Here is a 20,472-nt window from a genome sequence, read left to right as displayed (position 1 = left end):
GGGAACAATGTTGCTTGCTCAGCACTTTCCCCTTTTCTAGGCACTTCTCCCACTTCCATATGGGACTGGCGCCTCTCTAGCTGTTGCCCTGGCCATTGTTCCCAGAGTGGGTGGGTCTGTGGATGTTCTAGGACCGTGGGGGCCCTTTAAACAAGCGGACTCTGCTGAGAGACTGGCAGTTTCTGCCTCCATCCCAACCCCCACTGGTTTGCACAGTCAGAAGCAATGAGGCTTGATTTTCCCTGTGCTGGGACCATGAGCTGTGTGGTCTGTTGAGGAGCTGTGAATGCTCCCCAGGTGTCCCTCCCAATTTTTAAAACTTGTGACTGTGCTTTCCAGCAGCCTGCTGCTGCCACTGCTGCTGCCGCCACCGTACCGCATCCTCTCCGCCCCTCCTACCTGTCAGGGTGAGTATTTCTTCTTTATGTCTTTGTTTGTTGGCCTTCCATGCAGCTCGAGTTTCTGGAACTTCTGGTTGTTTCTAGTTTTGAGGTAGTTGTGTTCCTTCTTAGTTGTGGAGGGAGACGCAGCATGTCTCTAGGCTTCCATATTGGCTGGAAGTCCAGGTTTGTTTTGTTTTGTGATAGGGCTGGAGGCCAAGGCTCAATGCTTCTCCTTCCAGAAGTGGCTTGAGGTCATGGGTGGTGGCCTCTTTGCCAGTGTATCCCAGGGCCAGCACATTGCAGGTGCTCAACGCCTACTTTAAAAATAAATGCATGAAGGAAAGCAAACCAGGCAAGTGTGAACTGTAGGGAAGAGCACAGAAGTTCATCGAAGAACCTCACTTGGCTCTCACCTTGGCTGCTCAATGCTCAATGGCAGGATAAGCAAGTTCCTTCACCTTGCAGAACCTCAGTTTCCTCATCTGTAAAATGGGGACAGTTATACTCGCCTCTTTGCGCTGCTGTGGGGGTGAGATGGAATAGCAAGTGGCGTGGCTCTGGGCTCGTGGCAGGTTTAGGGCCTATTTGCTATTTACCGTCAAGTTCCAGGTGATTCATCACAGAGGTTGGGACTTGGGTCCCCAGTATATAGCCTGGGAAGAACTGGGGTTCTAGGGAGAGCAATAAACTCACTTTGGGGGATGCCAAGGCAGGGTCTGGCACGTAAGCATTTCTGGCCACAGCGTGGTATCCCCTGCCCTGAACTCACTGCGCTGATTAGGTCTACACCTCCTTCACTGTAAGAGTTCTAGGCTCTTGTGGAGGTGTCCTCGAGGGCAAACACATAACAACGTTTCACTGTGAAGTGAGGGAAAGCAAATGCCAACCTGTGAGCAGGCATCCCTGCTCTAGCATTACTTAGGGTGGAGTCCAGCTCTGTCATTAATCAATCAGTTCGACAAGTCATGTAACCTCCTCGGCTCTACTTTACTGTTTTCTAAAGTGGAGATCTGATGTCACTTAAAAAAATTGTTTTTTGGCCACAATTACAGGACAGATGGTATTCACATATGCAGCATATTCTTAGGGGACACACAGATTTTGAGAAATCTTCCAAAATGTTGTGGGGGGAATGAAGGCACTCAACATTTTGAAATCACTCCTGATATTAGCAGGCTAGCAAAACGACTTTCTTCTATGGGCCCTGGTTGTAAATAGGACTGATTGGCCGTGAAATATGTGTAGTTTCTTTGCAAATGCTTGAAGTCTGTGGCGTCTCTACCAACGAGTATGTGTGTGAGAGTGTGAGAGAGAAGGCTGTTCTTATGGGGTGGCTGTGATTCTGCCTTGTTTTATTTAAAGGAGTCATGACTCTCAATCTTGGATTCTTGGCTGGTAGAAGCCTATTTCTTGTGACGTAAGTCAGAACTGATAGGACCTGCCACGCCCATTTGTTGCGAATGAGAGCAAAGAATTAATGGATCGGATGTGTTTTAAAAGGGTCTCTCAGCTTTATGAGTTGGTTCTGTTGATTTCACATGCCTCTAGGACTTGTGAAGACAGAGAGATTTAACTCAGCAGCAGGTTGTTGGAGTGGAGTGGGGTGAAGGGGGAAACCCAGGGTCAAAGAGTTTTCGAAACCTCCTTTCTTCAGAACTCACCCATTGCAGACATCATTTCCGATCATGGCGTATATGACAATAGCCGGCTGGTCCAACAGTGGGTCCCTAGACAGACTGAGAAGCCACAGACGGAGTCACGGAGTCTGAAGGTCAAACACATGGAAGCCTAGCTTTGTAAGCAACACCACAGGCGAGGCCTGTGAAAGAATCTTTGGGTGACCGCCCTCTGGGGACCATTTTGCTATTTTTCTTTCATTCTACTTATCACCATTCCCATCTCTCCCTTTCCTCTCTAGAATCTCTATTCTACTTCCTGTTAGGGAAAGAACCCATAAACGTATAGAACTGAAGGGTGGCATGAAGTCTCCAGCAGGGGGACATGTGACCATCTTCCTAGCGTCTTTCCCAGCCTTCGTCATCAATAAACACAGGTGAATTACCTGGGTTATGTATACCCAGGTTCAGAAGACATCCTGTGGACCTGCAGTCAACTTTGAAAAATCCAGGGTTGCCCAGGGTTGCCATTCTGGGCACCCAGACCCTTGCTTCTGAATTTTAGGCCCAAAATGAGCACAAGATTGTTTTCTCATTCTTAAACAGGAATATGAAATCATCCTCTTGGTCTTTTTCAGATACTTTGGCCAGATCTAGGTTTCTCCCACTTTGTATGTATTTTTATGATCCTTCTTTCAGGACATATGCAAATTAACACTTCCAACGCTCGCTGACCCAAGAAGGGGTAACGTCCCTGTGTTTTCAGAGTGACTAACAAGCTACTGATACCCAACACAAGCAATGACAGGGTGTCAACAGAGTTTTCATTCATTTTTAGAAACGAGAAGCTCAATCTAAAACCAACTTCTTATGTCCCTCTTCCACTTACCTTTCTATAAATCGCTCCAGGTTTTGGGAAGATGCACCTGAATAATTAAAATTAAGAAAATAATTAATGTCAGTGAGTGCAATTCAACACACTGAGTGTGAGAGTGTGGTTGTCTGAAATCACGGAAGAAGCATCATTGTGCAGTCAGAGGTCTTCCACACCATCGTGCAGATGGGAATAACTTCACCCTGCAACTCTCATTTCATACACATTTTGTTTGTCCATTTATCTATTGACGGGCACTGGGGTTGTTCCCACCTTTTGGCCGTTTTGACTAATGCTGCCTGACCCTACTTTCAATTCTTTTAGGTATACACCTATGACATTGCTGCTCCACATGGTCATGCTATGTTTAATCTTTTTGAGGAACTGCCATTCTGCCTTCATTGCCTTTGTATAGTGAGGCAGGGTATCATTAAATAAGCACACAAACATACAAGTTCAGAGCAGCCAGTTCCTCTCACGTGCATGTATTCATTCACCCTCTCCATCCATTTGTTGAGCGTCCGCCATGTGCCTGGCAGACTGGAGAAGTAACAGGTGCATTGGTCACGGCCTCTATCCCTGTGCAGTGGCATCTGTGGGTAGACACATAACTGATACTGACTGCTGTGAGGTTCAGTGCAGGTCCAACCCCAGTGCTGGAAAAGAGGAAAACCCAGTGGATTTGAGCCTCTCAACTCTGTTCAGAGAAGGCGCCAAACTGAATCCTAAACGTAGAGACTTGAAGGGTTTCTGGGTGTTAGATGGCTCCCTCTTGTTCTCAGGAGGGTGGGGACAGAGGGCGGCCCCCACGTGCTGGCTTGGTACCCACGGCGGCTCCTCATCTCATCGCCTGGGCCCTTGGTTCAGTTCCAGCCCCAGGACCACACTTCCCCTTTTCAGTAAGATAATAAATCAGAGGTGTTTCATTCTCACTCTTCGGTTTGTGTCTTAATGAGAGATGGAAACTAGTGAAAGCTTGAGGGCCAGGTCAGGCCAATAACTTTCCTCCTCATCCAGAGGACAGCTGGGAATTCGAGGTGTAGATTGCCCACAGAGCTTGAGGAAAGGAAAATAAAAACCAGTCATGGCACACTGCCTGCTCAGCCCATCCCCCCATCCACTCCACCCACACCCCTTTGCTGCTCAGGACAAGGACAGCAGGCCAGTGGCACCTGCTGTGGTGGCTTTAAAAATAGCAGTCACAAATGTCCACTCAAGGAGAGAGGAGGTGCCTACTCTTCTTTGCCCAAATGTCTTTTTTCTGGCGGGTGTTTATAATGTGAGCTCTGAATTTTCTTTGCTCCAAAGCTATTGCTCCTTCCAGAATTTTCCACTTCCTCTTGGGAAGTTCAGTGTTTTGAGACTGTGTAATTAGTTTATGTAATTTCTGCTTCACTTTCTCTTCTTAATCCCCCTTTCGTTGTAAGTCCTTACAATGTACCAGACATTGTAACAGGTTCTGGGGACATATCAGTAAAAAAGAAGATATAGTCCTTATTCTTAAGAAGCATATAGTTATTAAACAAGTAATAAACATAAAGTGTTAGGGATTCAGAGAAGTCCTCAAGAAGCAGTGTTGAGCTCAATACCAAGGGAAATGTTGGTGTTTCCTTCCTTGAAGGCCCAGGGTAAGAACTGGTTCATTAAATCCCAATAAAATGCCTGGTGCTTTTTACACGCGACTTGGAGGCAAAGCTCTAGTTTCCTGCCATCTCTGTTACAACCACCTGACTCGGACGAGGGCAGGCCCAGCGGTTGAGATGCGAAGCTTCAGTAATTCGGGGGATCCTCTTTAAGGAAAAGTACGTAACACACAAACGTGAGACCTGACCCGAAGGAAAGCCAGAGTGAGAAGGCACAAAGTCTGCACCATGCGTGGTGGAATATTCTGGGCCTCTCGGACGTGAGGAGATGCTGAGTCTTGCATGTCTGTCTTGGAGGCGTGGGTGGCAAGTTCTAACTGGCCTCTGTGAGGTCCTGATGCCAATGTCTGTCGCCTTCTCAAAGCCTTTGTAGTGCTGTTTGGGTCTGCTCGTGTCTGGGCCGCTGCGTGGCCAGTCCGGGACCTGGGCAGCGGTCTGTGTCTATGTTCAGTCCTCAGAGTCTCCATGCCATTGAGGGTCAGACCCTCCTGTACAGCTTAGAGGGAAGCCCAGGAGTTTATATACAACTCGATGTGGCTGCTTCTCACCCCCAAAATCTCCTTGGTGCTTTCTGGTTCCTGTGCTTCCCTCTTTGGTCCTAAAGCCCCAGCTTTCATTTCCTAACTCTGCTGTGCACGTCCCACGAATTCACTCTTGATAGGACCAAGCCAAGGGAGCGCAGTGAGAAAATCGGCAGGAGGATTTGCCTGCTGCACCCTCTTGCCATTGGAGAGGCAGTCCCCCACCCCCTCAGAATGTTAGGCCCCTGCAGGTCCCCACTGGTGTCACTGTCATTGCCAGGAGACCCTTTTCCCACCTTGAGAGTGAGAACTAGGGGATTTCTTCTGAGGCAATGTTTTGTGCCACTCTCTACACCTGGAGTCATGTCGGGAGATGGCAGAGGACAACATGATGCTGACCTCACTCCTCATTCCGGTTTTCTTCTTCAACCCACCTGCTGCTATTTACTCTCCATCTTGGCTTTATAGCTATGGCAGGGACAAGGTCAAGTGGGCTGAGTCCCCTGTACCTGGAACCAGAAGCCTGAATGCATCACAGAGCATATAAAATGTTCATGAAAAATGTGGCGTCATGTCCTGGCCTAAAATAAATCTGATATTGTTACTTAGCCCTAATTGGATGTAAAGTAATGCAGACTTTGCTTGTATTTTCAAAATGTAGGAAGCATTTTGAAGAGCATGATTTATAGAATCCATTAAAAAAATCTGCCACGAGAAATGTAAATTTCTTCCTTTTTCTAAAAATGTTTGCTTGCAATAAGCAGAAACATTCAGACCTTGAGCTCAAAATAGGGGGCACTTAATAATTATTTGTTGTGACACTTTCTGATGATGTTCCTACTGCTGCAAATGCTTTCAAAATCCTAAGTGTGGTTCTGAATTTCTGTGGCACAAACCAGATACATGATTCTCCCAAACGTATATTTTTAAAAGAACCTAATAGCTTCCCCGTGTGTCAGCCCCTCTACCTCCTACTCTCGAAACTTGATGTAGCATCACAAGTATCCTTCCGCCCCGCAGGATTTCTCTCCCTCTTCCCCAAAGATTATTTTGCCCTTGGCGCCTCTCTGCACTGAGTCACCATGTCCCTGTTCTTCCTGGATTTTTTTTTTTTTTTCCTGCAGGACTCTCTTCTCAAAGGTACCTTCTCTGTGGCATTTTCCTCCCCTTCTCCAGGCAGAGGTAAATGCCTCTCACTTCTGGAGGCCTCCAGCTACCTGTTTTGGTGTCATTTTATAAGAACCATAATTGTTTCCTCGTTTGTCCCTCTTTTCCATTTAGTTATGATGTCCGTGAAGACAGGGACTCGGTCTTGTTCATCTTTCTCTTTCTAGCGTCGGTGGCAATATTGGAGGGGAAACAGAGGGAGGCATGGGGGCAAACGCACCCGGAAAACGAGAGGGAGGGAAGCAAAACAAGGTCAGAGGTAAAAGGCGCATCCCAGGGCGCTTTGGGGCTGATAGAGACCCAGCAAGTTCATTTAAGCCGAGCGCGCCCTGCGGCAGCTGTGAGCTCTCCCCAAGGTGCCCGCTCCCTCCAGCCCTACACGAAAGGGCGCTATTGAAAGGAGACCCCCGAGGACACCAGGAGTCCTTGCCATCGACAACAACATAAAAAAGTAAAAGACGCTTGCTTCTGAATTTGCCCTTGGCAGGGGTGCAGACTCAAGAGGTACAGGATGAAAATCTTAACCCACCAGAAGAATCTAAAGCACACAGCTCTCCCTTTACCTTCCAGGCCAGGTGCCTGCCCCTCACTGGAGGCAGGGTGTGTGCCTGCGGCGTCCAGGAAGGGCTGCAGAGATAAATTCTAAAAAAATAGTCCTGCTTGGATTGTTATATCTCCGTTGTTTAATGCTTCTTTCATGAAAAGCCTGGGAAGCATCAAAAATAGGAATAGTGCCCCGTAATAAAAGGGGGGAAATGCGTTCTTCTATAGGAAATGTGTCAAATAGAAATGGTTCTCTTTCAAAAATACAGCAGTCCCTCGCTATGTCGTGGTTCACTTATTGCGGCCTCACTGTATCGTGGGATTTTAAAAAATATTATATTTAACTATTTATTGCGGATTTCCCGCTGTATCGCGGGATTTTGCGGTCCTGTATATGTATGTTGTTAAAGTTACGTAGGTTTAAGAGTGTAGAATAAATGTAAGGTCCCTACTTCGCGGGGGTTGGGGGGACGGGCCTGGAATGTAATACCTGTGATAAGTGAGGGATCACTGTACCTAACAGAATTAAACATCGCATCTTAGAGATAGATTTGGTCCTTAAGAGAAACAGCAAGTTCTGACGTGTGTGTGCAGGCACAGAGTGAGTCTGTGAGCGCTTGTCTTTGAGACCAAGCAGCCCAGACATTGTTTCCTATGCTGGGCTGAATTCTGCTAGCTTCTCCGGGTCTGTGAGATTCTCTTCTCACTCTCCCGATGGTTTAACCAAAGCCCAAGGCAGGGAGCCAGTGAGATGAGGTTTTCTGGGGACGAGGGGGATCGAGGGTGAGGGGGTGGAGTAAAGAGGTTCAAGATCAAACGTTGTTGGCAGCAAGGGGAACAGGGGCGGGTTGGGCAGGAGAGGCCGCAGGCATGTGCACTTCTGCAAAGTGTTCGAACTCTCCAGTTTTCATAGCTATGTCCTTCTAGCTAGCCCCCTCCGCCCCACTCGCCCAGGAAGTGGGTGAGCACACAGGTGCCCAGAAAGGGGACACATCTTAGGGTGTGGATGGATAATTGCGCCCCAGAAAGACCATGCCCTTCAGCACTTCTGACTTGCTGAAAATAAAACAATCCTGCACAGGTGTGTTTGAGCCAAGGGTTTGCTAAACTTGCAAAAACAAAATGAGGAAAGGTTGCCCATGAACAAGACAGACATTCTATTCCAAGCTAGCGAGGTCCAGTTGGGGAAGCTCAGAAACCCTGGGCGCAGCCCACACACCCATCAGAGCGCCCCCCGTCCTGCCCCGGGCCAGGCTTTCGGGGGGCTGGGAGCTGCTTGTTTTTTAAAGCGAACGGGTCTTGTTTATTTCGAAAGTAAATGCCTTACGGATTTTTATTTACTTCTAACTGCATATCGGAAACCACTTCAATATTTTTTTTTCCTCCTACCCTTTATTTTAAATGAAATGTGATCTTGCTAATAGTGGTTTTTGCCCAACACGGAGGTACTCAGGTTGGCAAAGGATTACTGTGGGTACCTTTCTCCTCTTCAGAGGTTAAACGTAACTCCTGAGAGTCATTTAAGGTAAAAACAAAAGAGCGTGTGGGGTTGACAAGGCCCCACGATGCGCATCGGACGCTGGGGGTACAAACACGGTTCCCACGTGGCCCAGGGCCAGACTGGGAGCCGCGCCTGCAGCAGACGGCTCAGCTAGCAGCTGAGGACGGTGCGCGGGGTGGGGTGGGGGGGCAGGCACGGAGGGCCGGGGCGAGGGGCGGTCGGCCCCGCTGGGTGTGCGAGTGGGGGGCGTGGGGGTCAGGGAAGGGCGGCTGGAGCTGCGGGAAGCTAATCCTCGTTGAGTCCTCACTGAGCCTGCCCCCCGGGGCCCAGTGCTGAGATGCTCAGGAGTGGGAGGTACAGCAGGGGGGCGGGGCATGGTTTCGAGGTCCGGGTTTGCCAGGCCTTGATCCTGTCCCTGCCGTCGCCCTGCCGCCTCCCAAGGTGAGCCCCGAACCTGCCCTGCAGGCTGTCTTGGTGGCCCCTTCCCCAGCGGTCCCGCTGACTTCTCCTGCACCCCTTGCGCCTGCTCCCCACATCAGCCTCGTCACTTCCCTCCTCTCCCGAGCCCAGTTTTTCCGTCCCAGAGGGAGCTCCCTTCTTTCTGCCATATTCTCCTGGGCATCATCTTACCTCTCCCCCTTCCCTGCCTGCCTGCTGCTGTACCCAGGGCCTGGGGATCCGACCCTGGGCACCCCCACTTCTGCCCTCAACCCCGGGAGCCGTAGGCCTTCCTATCACAGACATGTGTCTTTTCAACTTATTTTTTCAAGTCCACTTTTTTTTTAGCTATTTACCTTGAAAGAGTGACTGATTTTAAAAATGCTGAGTAAGTAGGGGGGCAGGTGGATGTGGGGTTAGCAGTGAAGATGGATACTTTCCCCCTTCGACCTCATAACAGCCCCGTGAAGTTCAGGCACAGACTAATTTTCCCCGCTGTGTGAAGTGGGCCCCATCTGGGCTTTGGGATGGACTCCACAGTGCCATGTGACGTAGCTGGAGGAAATGGCTTTGTTGAGGAAAGGGCCACGAGCAAGTCTGGGTTTGTCCCCTGAACCCGTCATCCCAGTGAATTTGGGGACAGCCCCTCCCCCATGAGGATGCAGTGAAGCCAGCCCATGGAAGCCGGCTCGTTGTCTAGGCAACCCAGAATGAGATTCGGGGGTCACCTTTGGCAACCGTGCTCATCGAACCGTGATCCCCGGTTTATAGATGCAGAAATTGAACCATTTGTCCTAGTCACACACCCATCCCAGGGCCTAAACTCAAAACCGGTCTGCTCTTTCTGCTTAAGGGAAGGAGAAGGTTTTACGAATCGACAGGAGGGGGAGAAAGGCCTTTGGTCTCCTGTTTCTGGGCCCGTCTTTGCTGTTCTGTGAGGGGCTGGCTGTGCCTTTCCCCCTTAGGGTCGCTAGCCGCCTCCCACCCAGCTGCTTTGGTGCCTCAGAAGCTGTAAGAAGCCCTCCCCTGCTGACTGCAAAGACTGAGCGAGGGCCTTGCTGTGCCTACAGCTATGCCAGGGAATTGGTGCCCAAATTAAAGGTCACTTCGACATTTGCATTTAAAATGCTTCGTAATCACTGGCGATGGGTCACCTTAGCGATGTCTAGAGGCGTTTTTGAGGTCTCCCACTTTAAACATCAAGACGAAAAATAAGAGCTGTTTCTTTAATTCTGACTATACAATTTTTAAGAAATGCTTTAATATTCCATTCAACTCTTTCTTCCCTTTCTCTTCTTTTTCGCCGGCCTGAGAAATAAGTATAGCCATAAATATACTGGATCTGCAAGGCTGACTTCCCCTCTATCTAATAAAAACCTTGGGAGTAATTGAAATTGCTTGGTGCGGGCAGTCCGGTTACATGCTGCATGAAATCAAAAGAAAATAGTGAGGAGAAGCCTCAACACCAGGCGCAGCGGCTGAAGGATAAAACCGGATCATTAAATAATGACTAACTAGGAGAAACTTGAAAAAAGAACAAGTCCTCTTAGAATAACATCCTTACAAAAATAGCCCAGCAGCACCTCAGAAGAGTCATACCAGACGAAGTCTATGTTCTCTGTACCTCTAAGAGCTGCACATTTGAAGAAAGAAAGGAAACCGTCTCTCCTGACCTCTGGTAGACAGGAGCCGGACGGAAGCCCCAGGTTTCGGTCTCATTTTGACATGCGTGTGTTTTCATGACTGGGCTCTCCAGCCACCTCCTTTCCCCCTTTTCCCCTCCACAATCTGAAGGTCAAAGGGCAGCTGTGAAGGTGGCCACAAAGGGAGAAAGGTCTCCTACAGGCTGTACCAAATGCCCTCTGCAGTGTCTTGGTTGGTCTTCGGATTTAACAAGAGATCGCTGTGTTTACTGTGGGCAGAAAGCAATGTTGTGTTGACATGTCTGGGTCTGGTGTCAAGGGCACGCCGAGCCTGCATTTCTGACAGAACCCTATTGTTCATTTTCTGCCCTGACCTGCTACCCTCAGTGAGGGGACCTTGGGTAGGCTCTTTACTGTTCCTACACTCAGCTTCTTTCTAGGGATTTTTGAAAGGTTATTTCTATATAAAAATAAAATCCTGGGGAAAAAGACAAGTTTAAAAAAGCAATCATTCATAATTTACCAAACATAATGATTCTGGTGTATTTTCTACCCATCTTATGTACCACTGTTTTTCTCTTTTATTTCAAAAAAATATAGTAGAAGTGAAATAGACTATCCAGTTTTACATCCTGATTTTTTCTTTTGGCCGCGTTTTGTCTTTTTAAACAAACATCTATGAACTTTTCACCATCATTTTTTAGGACTGCATACTATTCCCTGCAGGTGCTTTTTGTTCTCTCTTTTTTACAGTCTGCATGGCCAGGGAGCTTTTGACAGCATTGGGACTGTTCAAATATCTCACTAAAGAAAAGGAGAAAATGCAACAAGGAACCAGTCGTCACTCTGTGTCTGTGATGAGCCGCCGCCGGGTTCGATGGTACCTTTTCGATAGACCGGTTGGGTTTATGCACAGAGAGGTGAGGCCAACCTGTCGGTAGTCTCTTGAGTCACAGACCAGTGTCTGTATCATCTTTGTGGGCATCTGAGTGAAGTGAGACAACCAGCCCTTACAACCGAATATCTACGAGTTCTGGGTCCCTCCAAGTCTCTGTTTTCTCAATGGTGACAGTGTGGGGATCATTATAATTCCTCAGTTCTGAGAAATACATTTTAACAAATTTAATATTGGGTTGAGTGCTGCAGTCAGTGCGTGCATTGTAATTTTTTCTCCCTCAACAATCCCCAGAGCTATTACAATCAGTGGTATCCTTGAACTGAAGAAATATAATAATACTTGCCTTACCAGTTGTTGAAAGGGATTAGCTGCAATATTATACATAAAGTATTCTTAGCACTTGGTAAGAGAACAATATATATCAACTAACATTTTATTAGTAAAAATACAACGTGGTGCTTGGAATAGAACATGTATTCTGTGCAGAATATAATGAGACATTACTTGCAGGTCATATATTTAGTTGTACGCCTTGGAAAATTCCTTCACGCTGTTGTTAATTAGAGGAGGCACAGGGATGGCACGCAGCTCTACTTGCACGTGCCCCGTCTCATCTGTGGATGATGGGCGTCAGGCGTGCTGTGTTGTGAGCGGGGCCGAGGAGGAGTCTGGGGGTAGCCAACAAGTGCCCCAGGTTGGCCAGTGATGTCCTCCCCCGGCACTAAGTGTCTGCCACCTTTGCAGCATGGTGTCACAAGACGGCACTTTGCAGCTTGTTAGACACTGGCCAGACCTCGGTCTATCAGTGAGGAGTGTCAGTGTCCCCATGCCTTGTGACAATGGACTGAATCTGGGTCCAAGGTGGGAAGTGAGAACTACATAGGTAAGAAGGGAGCCCGGGAGGCACAGATGTCCTGGGGAGCAGGGGGAGCTGAGGGAGACCCGCGAGGCTCCGCATCACCCTGAAAACCCATTTCTTTCCTCAGTGGCTTTGGGGGTGCCAGCCACAAACACTGGGCTATTCTTCGTAAAACGTCCACCCCAGCTGAAGCGTGGGAGACTGGGCACCAGGGGGGAGAGCCGAGCTTTTGCCAGACCTTGATTTTGCTTAGTGCTTGTCCCGCTAATGCTCACTTAGGTCTCGCCTCCTGAGCCTTGAATGCCCTGCACTTTGACCTTTCTAGACCTTTGCTGCTTGACTGACCTGCCCCTTCACCTATGTCTTGATTGCATCTTGTTCTTGTTCTTTCTTTGCTGTGAGGAAAAGGCTCCAGAGCCAGGGCCCCTCTATCAAGAAGAGAGACTGTTTATTTTATCCTGTGGTCCTTGTTACCTAATTCTCGGCTTTCATGGTCCTTAGGAAATAAAGTCAGTGTTTCACAAGGCACGTAGGTGAAGGCATAAGTGCAAGGCTACGTACCGTTTTTTGAAAGATTCTGGTAGTCCCTATGATTGCAGCGGTTTCTTTTCCGTAAATGAAGGTAGATAGAGTGTTCTTTAGTTCTGAAAGAAATATATATGTGTATATTTAATGTTGGGACATTCACAGGATGATGTTCAAACAAACATGTTTTTATGATGACTTTTAGAAATGTGGTGAAAGTGAATGAGAAAATCAAACCTCCGCAGCTGCATTTTCTCTAAACTGTCACTGCTGAGTTATTACAAGAAGCAGTCCTATAAAATGGTTGCATGGATGTGGTATGGTAAGATCAACCATTTCCTCCCTCCCTCCCTCCCTCCCTCCCTCCCTCCATTCCTTTTAATCCTCAATTGAGGACCAGCTTACTTATTTTAGAGAGAGGGGAAGAAAGGAGAGAGAGAGGAAGAGAAATATCAAGTGATAGAGAAACATCAATCTGTTGCCTCTCACAGGTGCCCTGACTGGGGACTGAACTTGAAACCCAGGCATGTGCCCTGACTGGGAATCGAACCTGTGACCTTTTGATTTGCTAGAGGAGGCTCCAACCAACTGAGCCACACTGGCCAGGGACCAACTTTTTCTTTCTATGCAGACCTCCAGAGTCATCCCTTTGTAATCTTTTTGACAAAAGCTGCTGTAAGTCTCTTAAACAATGGGTCGTCTTTATCACCTCTATATTTTGAAAATGACCATGTTCCCTTTCTTCTCTCAGTTGATACGAACTTGTGGCAGACACTCTCATCCTTCAGATCCCTGTTTCCCTTTTGTCCATTTTAAAAGAAGTTTTAGTAGGACATATGATTACCCAGAATGATGACTATTTTCCCAGCTTCCCTTGCAGCTAGGAACAGCATCTTCATTAAGTGCTGGGCAATATGATGGAAGTGGAATTACTCAGCAGTAGTTTCTGGGAATGTTTCTTAGGACACAATTGGTAGCTTTCTTTGCTCTTTCTTTGTCTTGTTTATCCATTTTGCTGCCCAGAATAGAAATGCTGCCATTTCTATGGGGATAAGTTCGACAATGGGAAGACAGGAGGTGAGGTGCAAAGACTCTGGATCCCCAAGGACCAGTGAACTTGAACTCTCAAACCAGATCAGGATTTCACATCTCTGAACTTCTACCTTTGGCGGGAAATAAACTCATGTATTATTTTATTTAAACCACACATATGTCAAGTCTTTCTGTTACTTGTAGCCGAATCTAATACTGATGGATACAGAGTTTAGAGACAAATTTGTGACCAGTATCAGACTAAAACGGCACACATTTTAAGTCATTTTCTTGGCTCCTCTTTGTCGCATCTTTCATTTTTCTATCTTCTTTTTCCAAGCTTTACTTTAAGTGCAATTTAATGTTATGTTCTCTACAAGTTTATAGGCTTCCTAAAATCCTTTTTGAAACAAGACCGGGTATAAACTAATGAATAAAAATTAAACTCAAAAGTATTTGATCATTCCTCAAATGTATTGTACTTTTTTTCATTATAATAACTTCATATCTCATAACCTTACATAAATCACCATTTATTATTAAGTGTTCTGTAAATCTCACTTGTATGATCATGTTTGCCAACTATCCCAGTGCTTCAGAAAGGTGAGCATGTATCAGGTTTGGACACTTGGGGGTCAGTGGAAGTTTGTTCTTTTTAAAGTCTGGGAAAACTTATGATAACATTTGTTAATAGAAGACTTAAGATGTCTGAGCAATAGTTTAAGTATGGGATTTTGTGTTGTGGCAGAGTTTTGAGGTAAATAATGTATTTTATTTTGTAAAGACCAAAGCTACTGCTGCATATAGTTCTAAAAAATCAAATTCATTTTACTTAAGTGATGCTTATTGAGTCTTATTATGTTCTAGGCATGTTCTATGCATCTGGGTCATCTTGGTGAATGAAAACACAAAGACCTCTGCCCCTGAGTTCTTGACATTCTAGCAGGAAAAGAAAAACACTAAATATCGTGAGTAAGCAAGTTATGGAGGATACTAGAAGTGCGAGGAAACTGGGGCTAGAGTGGTCAGAACACGCCTCATCGGAAGGGCCACTGTGAACGAAGACTTAAGGCAGCAAGCCTTACGGAACACGACAGATTAACAGCGATAAACAGCAACGCCACACTCCTCTCTCTTCCCCATTCTCCATTCCTGCAGGTAACTAATTTCAGCTTTAACTGACTGAGTCTTTTAGTGTTTCCTTCCTTATCACTAAGTAACAGAGCTTCAGGGCTACGTCTTCATTTTCAGTCTTCAGTATTATTTACTCATTTCCTGTTACTAAGAGGAAAATGTAACTATGCGCAATGGACCTATAGCTCTTTGTTTTCCCTTCACAACTCTTTTATTTCCCTGGAGTTAATACTTGCCTTTTGGTTCTTTGCTTAATTTTCTATGTACTTATCATCAATTCACCCTTAAATATTTTACGGTTGTCTGATTCCTTTTCAATATGCTCTGATGTATCAGGTAGTTTATTAATTTCATTTTCTGGTGGAAATCTCTCTTGGAACCTCTGGACCTGCTCAATCTGGACTTGCTGCCTCTCACCCTGCTGCACAGCAGGTATTCTGGGGGCTCCCTTTCTCATCATCTTGGGGATCCTCCTGCTTGTCAGATCTCCTGGTCCCTGGAAGACCATGCTTTTCTAGTTTTTGATGGAGAACGACTTTTGAGGATGTGTGGAAAGTAACGTTATTATTAATCTTTTAGCATTTGTATACCTGGAAATGTTTTTTTTTTTTTTTTTTTTTTGACTTGATGGGGTGTAAGGTGTGTGGGGGGGGTATTGCAGATGAGGTGTAGGGTGGGCCCAGAAACAGTGTACACCATAAATATAAACATAAGTAGGGTTGATAGAACTTGCTGACTTGCTGGGAAAAATCATTGAGAACTAGCAATGTCTACCTGGTCTCTGAACTCCTATGATCTCATAGAAAAACATCTTAGACACGTCCAGGAACCCTTACACAGTTTTTTAGAAAGCAGGTTCTGGTGATTGTAAGTTACTATATAATGATAAAAATAGATTTCTGGTATAGGCAATCATTTTGATAAAAAGTAGGTGTTCCAAACATGAAGAGTCACTTCTTGCTAAGCCACCAATAGGAAGGAGGAAACAGCTTCCAGGACCAACAAACTTTGCCTTTCCCTGACTGATGTGGTAAATTAAAGCCGATCTCATCATCCTTGACACCTTCACCCTTACATCTCAGCTGTCTTGGGATGCCTTTGACCACCCTTACATCTCAGCTGTCTTGGGATGCCTTTGACCACACTATGCCATAGTGTCCCATAGAAGGGACACTATGCCAATTCTGGCCTGGCTTTTAAAGATACCTGTCAACTTTGGTCTCTTAGAGCCCTGATACCCCAGTAAGAAACCTGCTACCCTACTGAGACATCATGTAAAAAGTGTGGCACATCCATACAATGGACCATTACTCAGAATAAAAGGGAATGAGCTATCAAACCATGAAAAGACATGGAGAAATCTTAGATGCATATTGGTAAGTGAAAGAGGCCAATCTGTAAAGGCTACATACTCTATGATTCCAACTATATGACCTTCTGGAAAAGACAAAAGTATGGGGACAGTAAAAGATCAGTGATTTCCAGGGGCTTGGGGAGAGGGAGAAGGAGGAATTGACAGGTAGACGACAACAGGATTTGTAGGGCAGTGACACTAATCTGTATGATACTGAAATGGGGGACACGTGTCATTATGCATTTGTCAAAACCCATAGAATGTTCAACACAAAGAGTAACCCTAATATAAACTATGGACATTAGTTAAGAATAATGTGTCAATATTGGCTCTTCATTTATAACAAAGGTACCACAACCCACGCAAGATGTTCATGACACAGGAAATTGAGGAGGAGATGAGGGAGTATAAGAGAACTCTCTGTACTTGTGGCTCAGTTTTTCTGTAAACCTAAAACTGCTAAAAAACTAAAGCTATTAAAAAAAAAAAAAAGTCCCGACTTGGAAAGGGAGAGGGACCCAGCTAAGCTCAGCCTTCTGGTTGCCTCTTCCCAGGCACCAGCTCTGTGAGGGAAGCCATCTGGGAGCCTCCAGTCCAGCCACCAGGTGAATCCCTTTGAGTAACCATGGTCAGTGTCACGTGGAGAGGAAGAAGTGGCCAGCCAAGCTCTGGCTGAATTCCTGACCCCCCCCAATTGGGAGATGTCATCAAAATGGTTGTTGTTCTAAGCCGCGAAAGTTGGAAGTAACTTGTTATGTAATAATAACCAGAACAGAGGGTTATAGAATTCTAGGGAGAAATAATTTCCCCCCAGAAGTTTGAAGGAATCCAACCACTGGCCCTTGGCCTCCCCGCATTGCTGTCTGAGCCATTCTGTTCCTCGATCCTTTGAGAATCTACGGCATCACCTTGTTCTGAGTGTTCTGAAAAGTCATGGTGACGGGCTTGGTGTGGCTCTATTTTCACTCACAGCGGTAGGCGTTTGATGGGCCCCTGTGACCTAAAAATTCATGTCACTAAGTTCTGAAAGATACTCTTCAATCATTTCATTGCTGTCTTCTTCCTTCCTTTTTCTCTTAGAACTCCTTTTATTTGGATACTGAGTCACCTAGACTGGTCTCTAATTTTCCTAGTTTTTTCCTGTCCTGTGTTCCACATCTTTGTCTCTTGCTCTGTTTTCTAGATTATGGTCTCAACTTCATTTTTCACCCTTTCTATGAAAATCATCTTATGCCCCTAGTATAACTTCTAAGTAATCTTTTTTGTTCTTTGAAGAGTTCTTTAATTTTAGCATAATGTTCTTGCTACATCAATGAAATTTTTATAAGTAGGATATTAACTAGAGGTTTTTAAAATTTCCCCTTAGTAAACAAAGCTATAGACTGTTTCCTTAAAGTTGTTTCATTTTTTCATTGTCTTTCACATTCAAGATCTCCCTCAGATAGCTATGATCTTGGGTTGTTTGCTGGCTTATATTGAAAAGTGCAAACCGGTTGGAAACTCAAAAGTTAATTGGAAAGTGAGCCACTGGGTGTGACTTACTGCTCTGCTCCTCACTGTCACTGGCTGGGCCTTTCTCAGGGAACCCCTACTTGTCTGTGTCTTTTGGGGGTTCTCCTTTTGAGACGTACAGGTGCCCCAGGAAAGGCTCTTCCGGTCTCCAGCCGGGTTACCTGCACTCCGGGCTGGGGGTGGGTGACCCTCGAGGTCAGCATGCCTGTGTTTTAGTAGGGTGCTCCCCTCTGCCCCACTTATGTCTGGTGTCTCCCCGTCCAGAGCCCTTCAATTCAGCCTCTCCGGAGAAGAAACCTCTGCCTTACCCTAGAGCAGGTCAGGGGTGCTGCCCACCTGTGTAGAGTCGGGAGGAGATCTGAGGATCCCGCTGCTTCTTCAGCCACCTTTCACCCAGCACTTCTGTGTTTAGCCTCCCCTCCATTTCTGGACCTACCATAGGTAGCGAATTCCCAAGTCTTCTGTAGCTCCCGCCGCATAAACACGGAGGCATCTCTGCCTCCCTTTCCACCAGCTGGGACGCGCTGTTCCTGGGTCCACAAAGTCAGGAACCATGGTTCCTTCTGCTTTCTGGCTTCCAATATTGTAGCCCTTCCTGCTCTCTTTGTCCTCGTGGACAAACTCATTTACTGCCATTTTAGTGGGGTTCCTCAAGAGAGAGAAGTCAGTGCTTTGTTCAGTCTGTTGTCTTACGCAGAAGCCTGAACTGAACACTTTATATCCTGCCTTGACTATTTTATTCTATTTTGAAAAAGAAGATGGGAAATGGATATTAGATCTGAGTTCAATACTAAGATAATTTCACGGTCAGTAAAGAGGGGTTATTTTCCTTTGGGAAAGTCATTGTTACCAACATTTAGCCATACATGTGTTTTTGAAAATTTCAAAAACAGATTTTATGTACTGAAATATTGTTTTGCTCATGACCTGCTCATGGAGAGTAAATGCTGTGGGCATTAATATTATGGATACAGTTAGTTGCCCCTTTCATTACAAGAATAGAGACATCTTTACCATTGGCGAATTGTTTCATGAACATTTCTGGCCAGAAAGAGCATCTATACTTTTGGAATTAAGTTTTTGTGCCAGACACTACGAAGTATTTCATGTAATCAAAGACATGGTTTTCTTCATCCTCACCTCAAATACATAATCTCTCCTATAAACTCTGGGAATTGAACTTGTCAGGGAGTGCTCAGAAATCCTGAGATGGCAGAGGAATCAATATGATATTTCGAGAAGCCTATAACACAATATTCTGAGAAGCCTACAGATTAAGCAGATGGCTTAGTAGAACGTTATCTATAGACAGGGTCAGCTGAACTCGAATTCATAGGATAAGCTGAGACACTGCAGAGCAAGATTAACTGTGGAGACCGTTCTGGCTTTGAATCCCTCACTCTTGGTCCCATCTCCTTAGTTGGACTTAGGTTTCCCAGGGGGATGTTTTTTGTTTCTCCCCTTTTCCTCTGCTGTGCATCAAAACCCAGCCCCGTGGGCTAGTAGACGTGGTGATGGCCACAGTCCTGTAATCTGAGGGGTGCAGGGGAGGGGTATTGAAAGTTCTTGTCCTCGCACCTCCCTCCAAGGCCCAAGGTACTGCTGACATCAGCATAGGGAGCGGAATGGCAGGTTCGTCAGATTAAATCCCCAATTTTGTCACCTCCGTGTGCTGTGGGGCTCAGGAAGTACAGCATTCCATGTGAGGACAGGCTGGTCTCAGATTTTGCTTTCTAACAACAAAACTCAGCACAGGTACATCTCCGATGGAATGGCAACTAGTTGGTTTTCCCAGCGGGGGCTCAGATAACACAGAAAACCACTTCCTTTGAGAGACTCCCAACCCCCTCCCCACCACCTCTCCACTTTCCTACGAGGGAAAGAAAAACAAACAAAAACAAACAAACAAACAAAAGAATAAAACCGAGAATGAGCCTCAAGAATAATGCAGAGAGATGAAAGAGGCTGACTTAGCACTGGAAGAAAGGATCTCCTCCTATGCTGACTCAAAGCAAAACCTCCGGGGAGAGAAGCCACCAAGCCGCGTCCTGGAAGGCTGAGCATGTCAGGGTCTGGGGATAACCCAGGCATCATGTGGCTCAAGCCACAGCGAGGTATCAGGTCCCGGGGAGTGTTCTGAGGCTGTTGCTGACTCCAGAGGCACAGCTAGTTTGGGGGGTATACATTCAGAGGTCCTGCCATGTTGAGTCTTAGGGAAACAGCCGCAAAACTGATGGGGGCTTGGGAGGCTGTCCTCAGGGCTAGCGAGAGACGGACAGGAGCACACGCTGGGAAGGTTCAGCGGGGGTGTGGGTTAGGGTAACGCTGGGAAACACAGACTAGGCAGGCTTTCCCCGGGGACCTCTACGAGGAAGTTCTTTGTTTTTTTAAAAAAGTATATTTTATTGATTATGCTGTTACAGTCGTCCCAATTTCTTTTCCCTTTGCTCCCCTCTGCCCAGTACCCCCTTCCCTCCAGCGATCCCACCCCCTTATCTACTAGGAAGTTCTAAGAAAAGGGTAGATCGTTTTTTCTGGTATGGATGGAGGCCGGGCCAGCATGGGGCCAGGGAGATGGATGAAAGAACTTGAAAAATCCCCTTTAGTCCGTGGATACCGGCCACGTTCCAGAGCCTGGGGTAGCCTCTCATCACTGCCTCACAGAGCAGCCCAGATTTCAGCCCCAGAGAGAGGTGAACATGCAGAATGTGACTTGTTGTGCAATCCGAGAGATTGGCAGCAGGCTAATGATGCAGCGGTGCGGGCAGCCACGGAGGAAGTCGGGGAGGTCAGACATGACAAGATCAGCAAGACGGCATGAGAGATTTT

General features: G+C 46.4%; 1 protein-coding gene across 1 annotated transcript in view; it reads right to left on the bottom strand.

The window, feature by feature from the left end:
- AOAH (acyloxyacyl hydrolase) overlaps positions 1-20,472 on the bottom strand; it is a 130,228-nt gene that overhangs the window by 31,986 nt on the left and 77,770 nt on the right. Inside the window, exons 13-15 of the mRNA XM_090287019.1 lie at positions 12,648-12,730; positions 2,889-2,925; positions 2,045-2,119 (exon numbers count right to left, since the gene is read on the bottom strand). Coding sequence (XP_090143145.1) covers positions 2,045-2,119; positions 2,889-2,925; positions 12,648-12,730 — 195 coding nt within the window. The remainder of the gene's footprint in view (positions 1-2,044; positions 2,120-2,888; positions 2,926-12,647; positions 12,731-20,472) is intronic.

This window comes from Furipterus horrens, unplaced genomic scaffold, assembly GCF_987537825.1.
Source record: "Furipterus horrens unplaced genomic scaffold, mFurHor1.1.pri manual_scaffold_9, whole genome shotgun sequence".
Lineage (NCBI taxonomy): Eukaryota > Metazoa > Chordata > Mammalia > Chiroptera > Furipteridae > Furipterus > Furipterus horrens.
The sequence above is the reverse complement of the archived record's forward strand: the minus strand, read 5'-3'. Positions and strand labels throughout refer to the sequence as shown.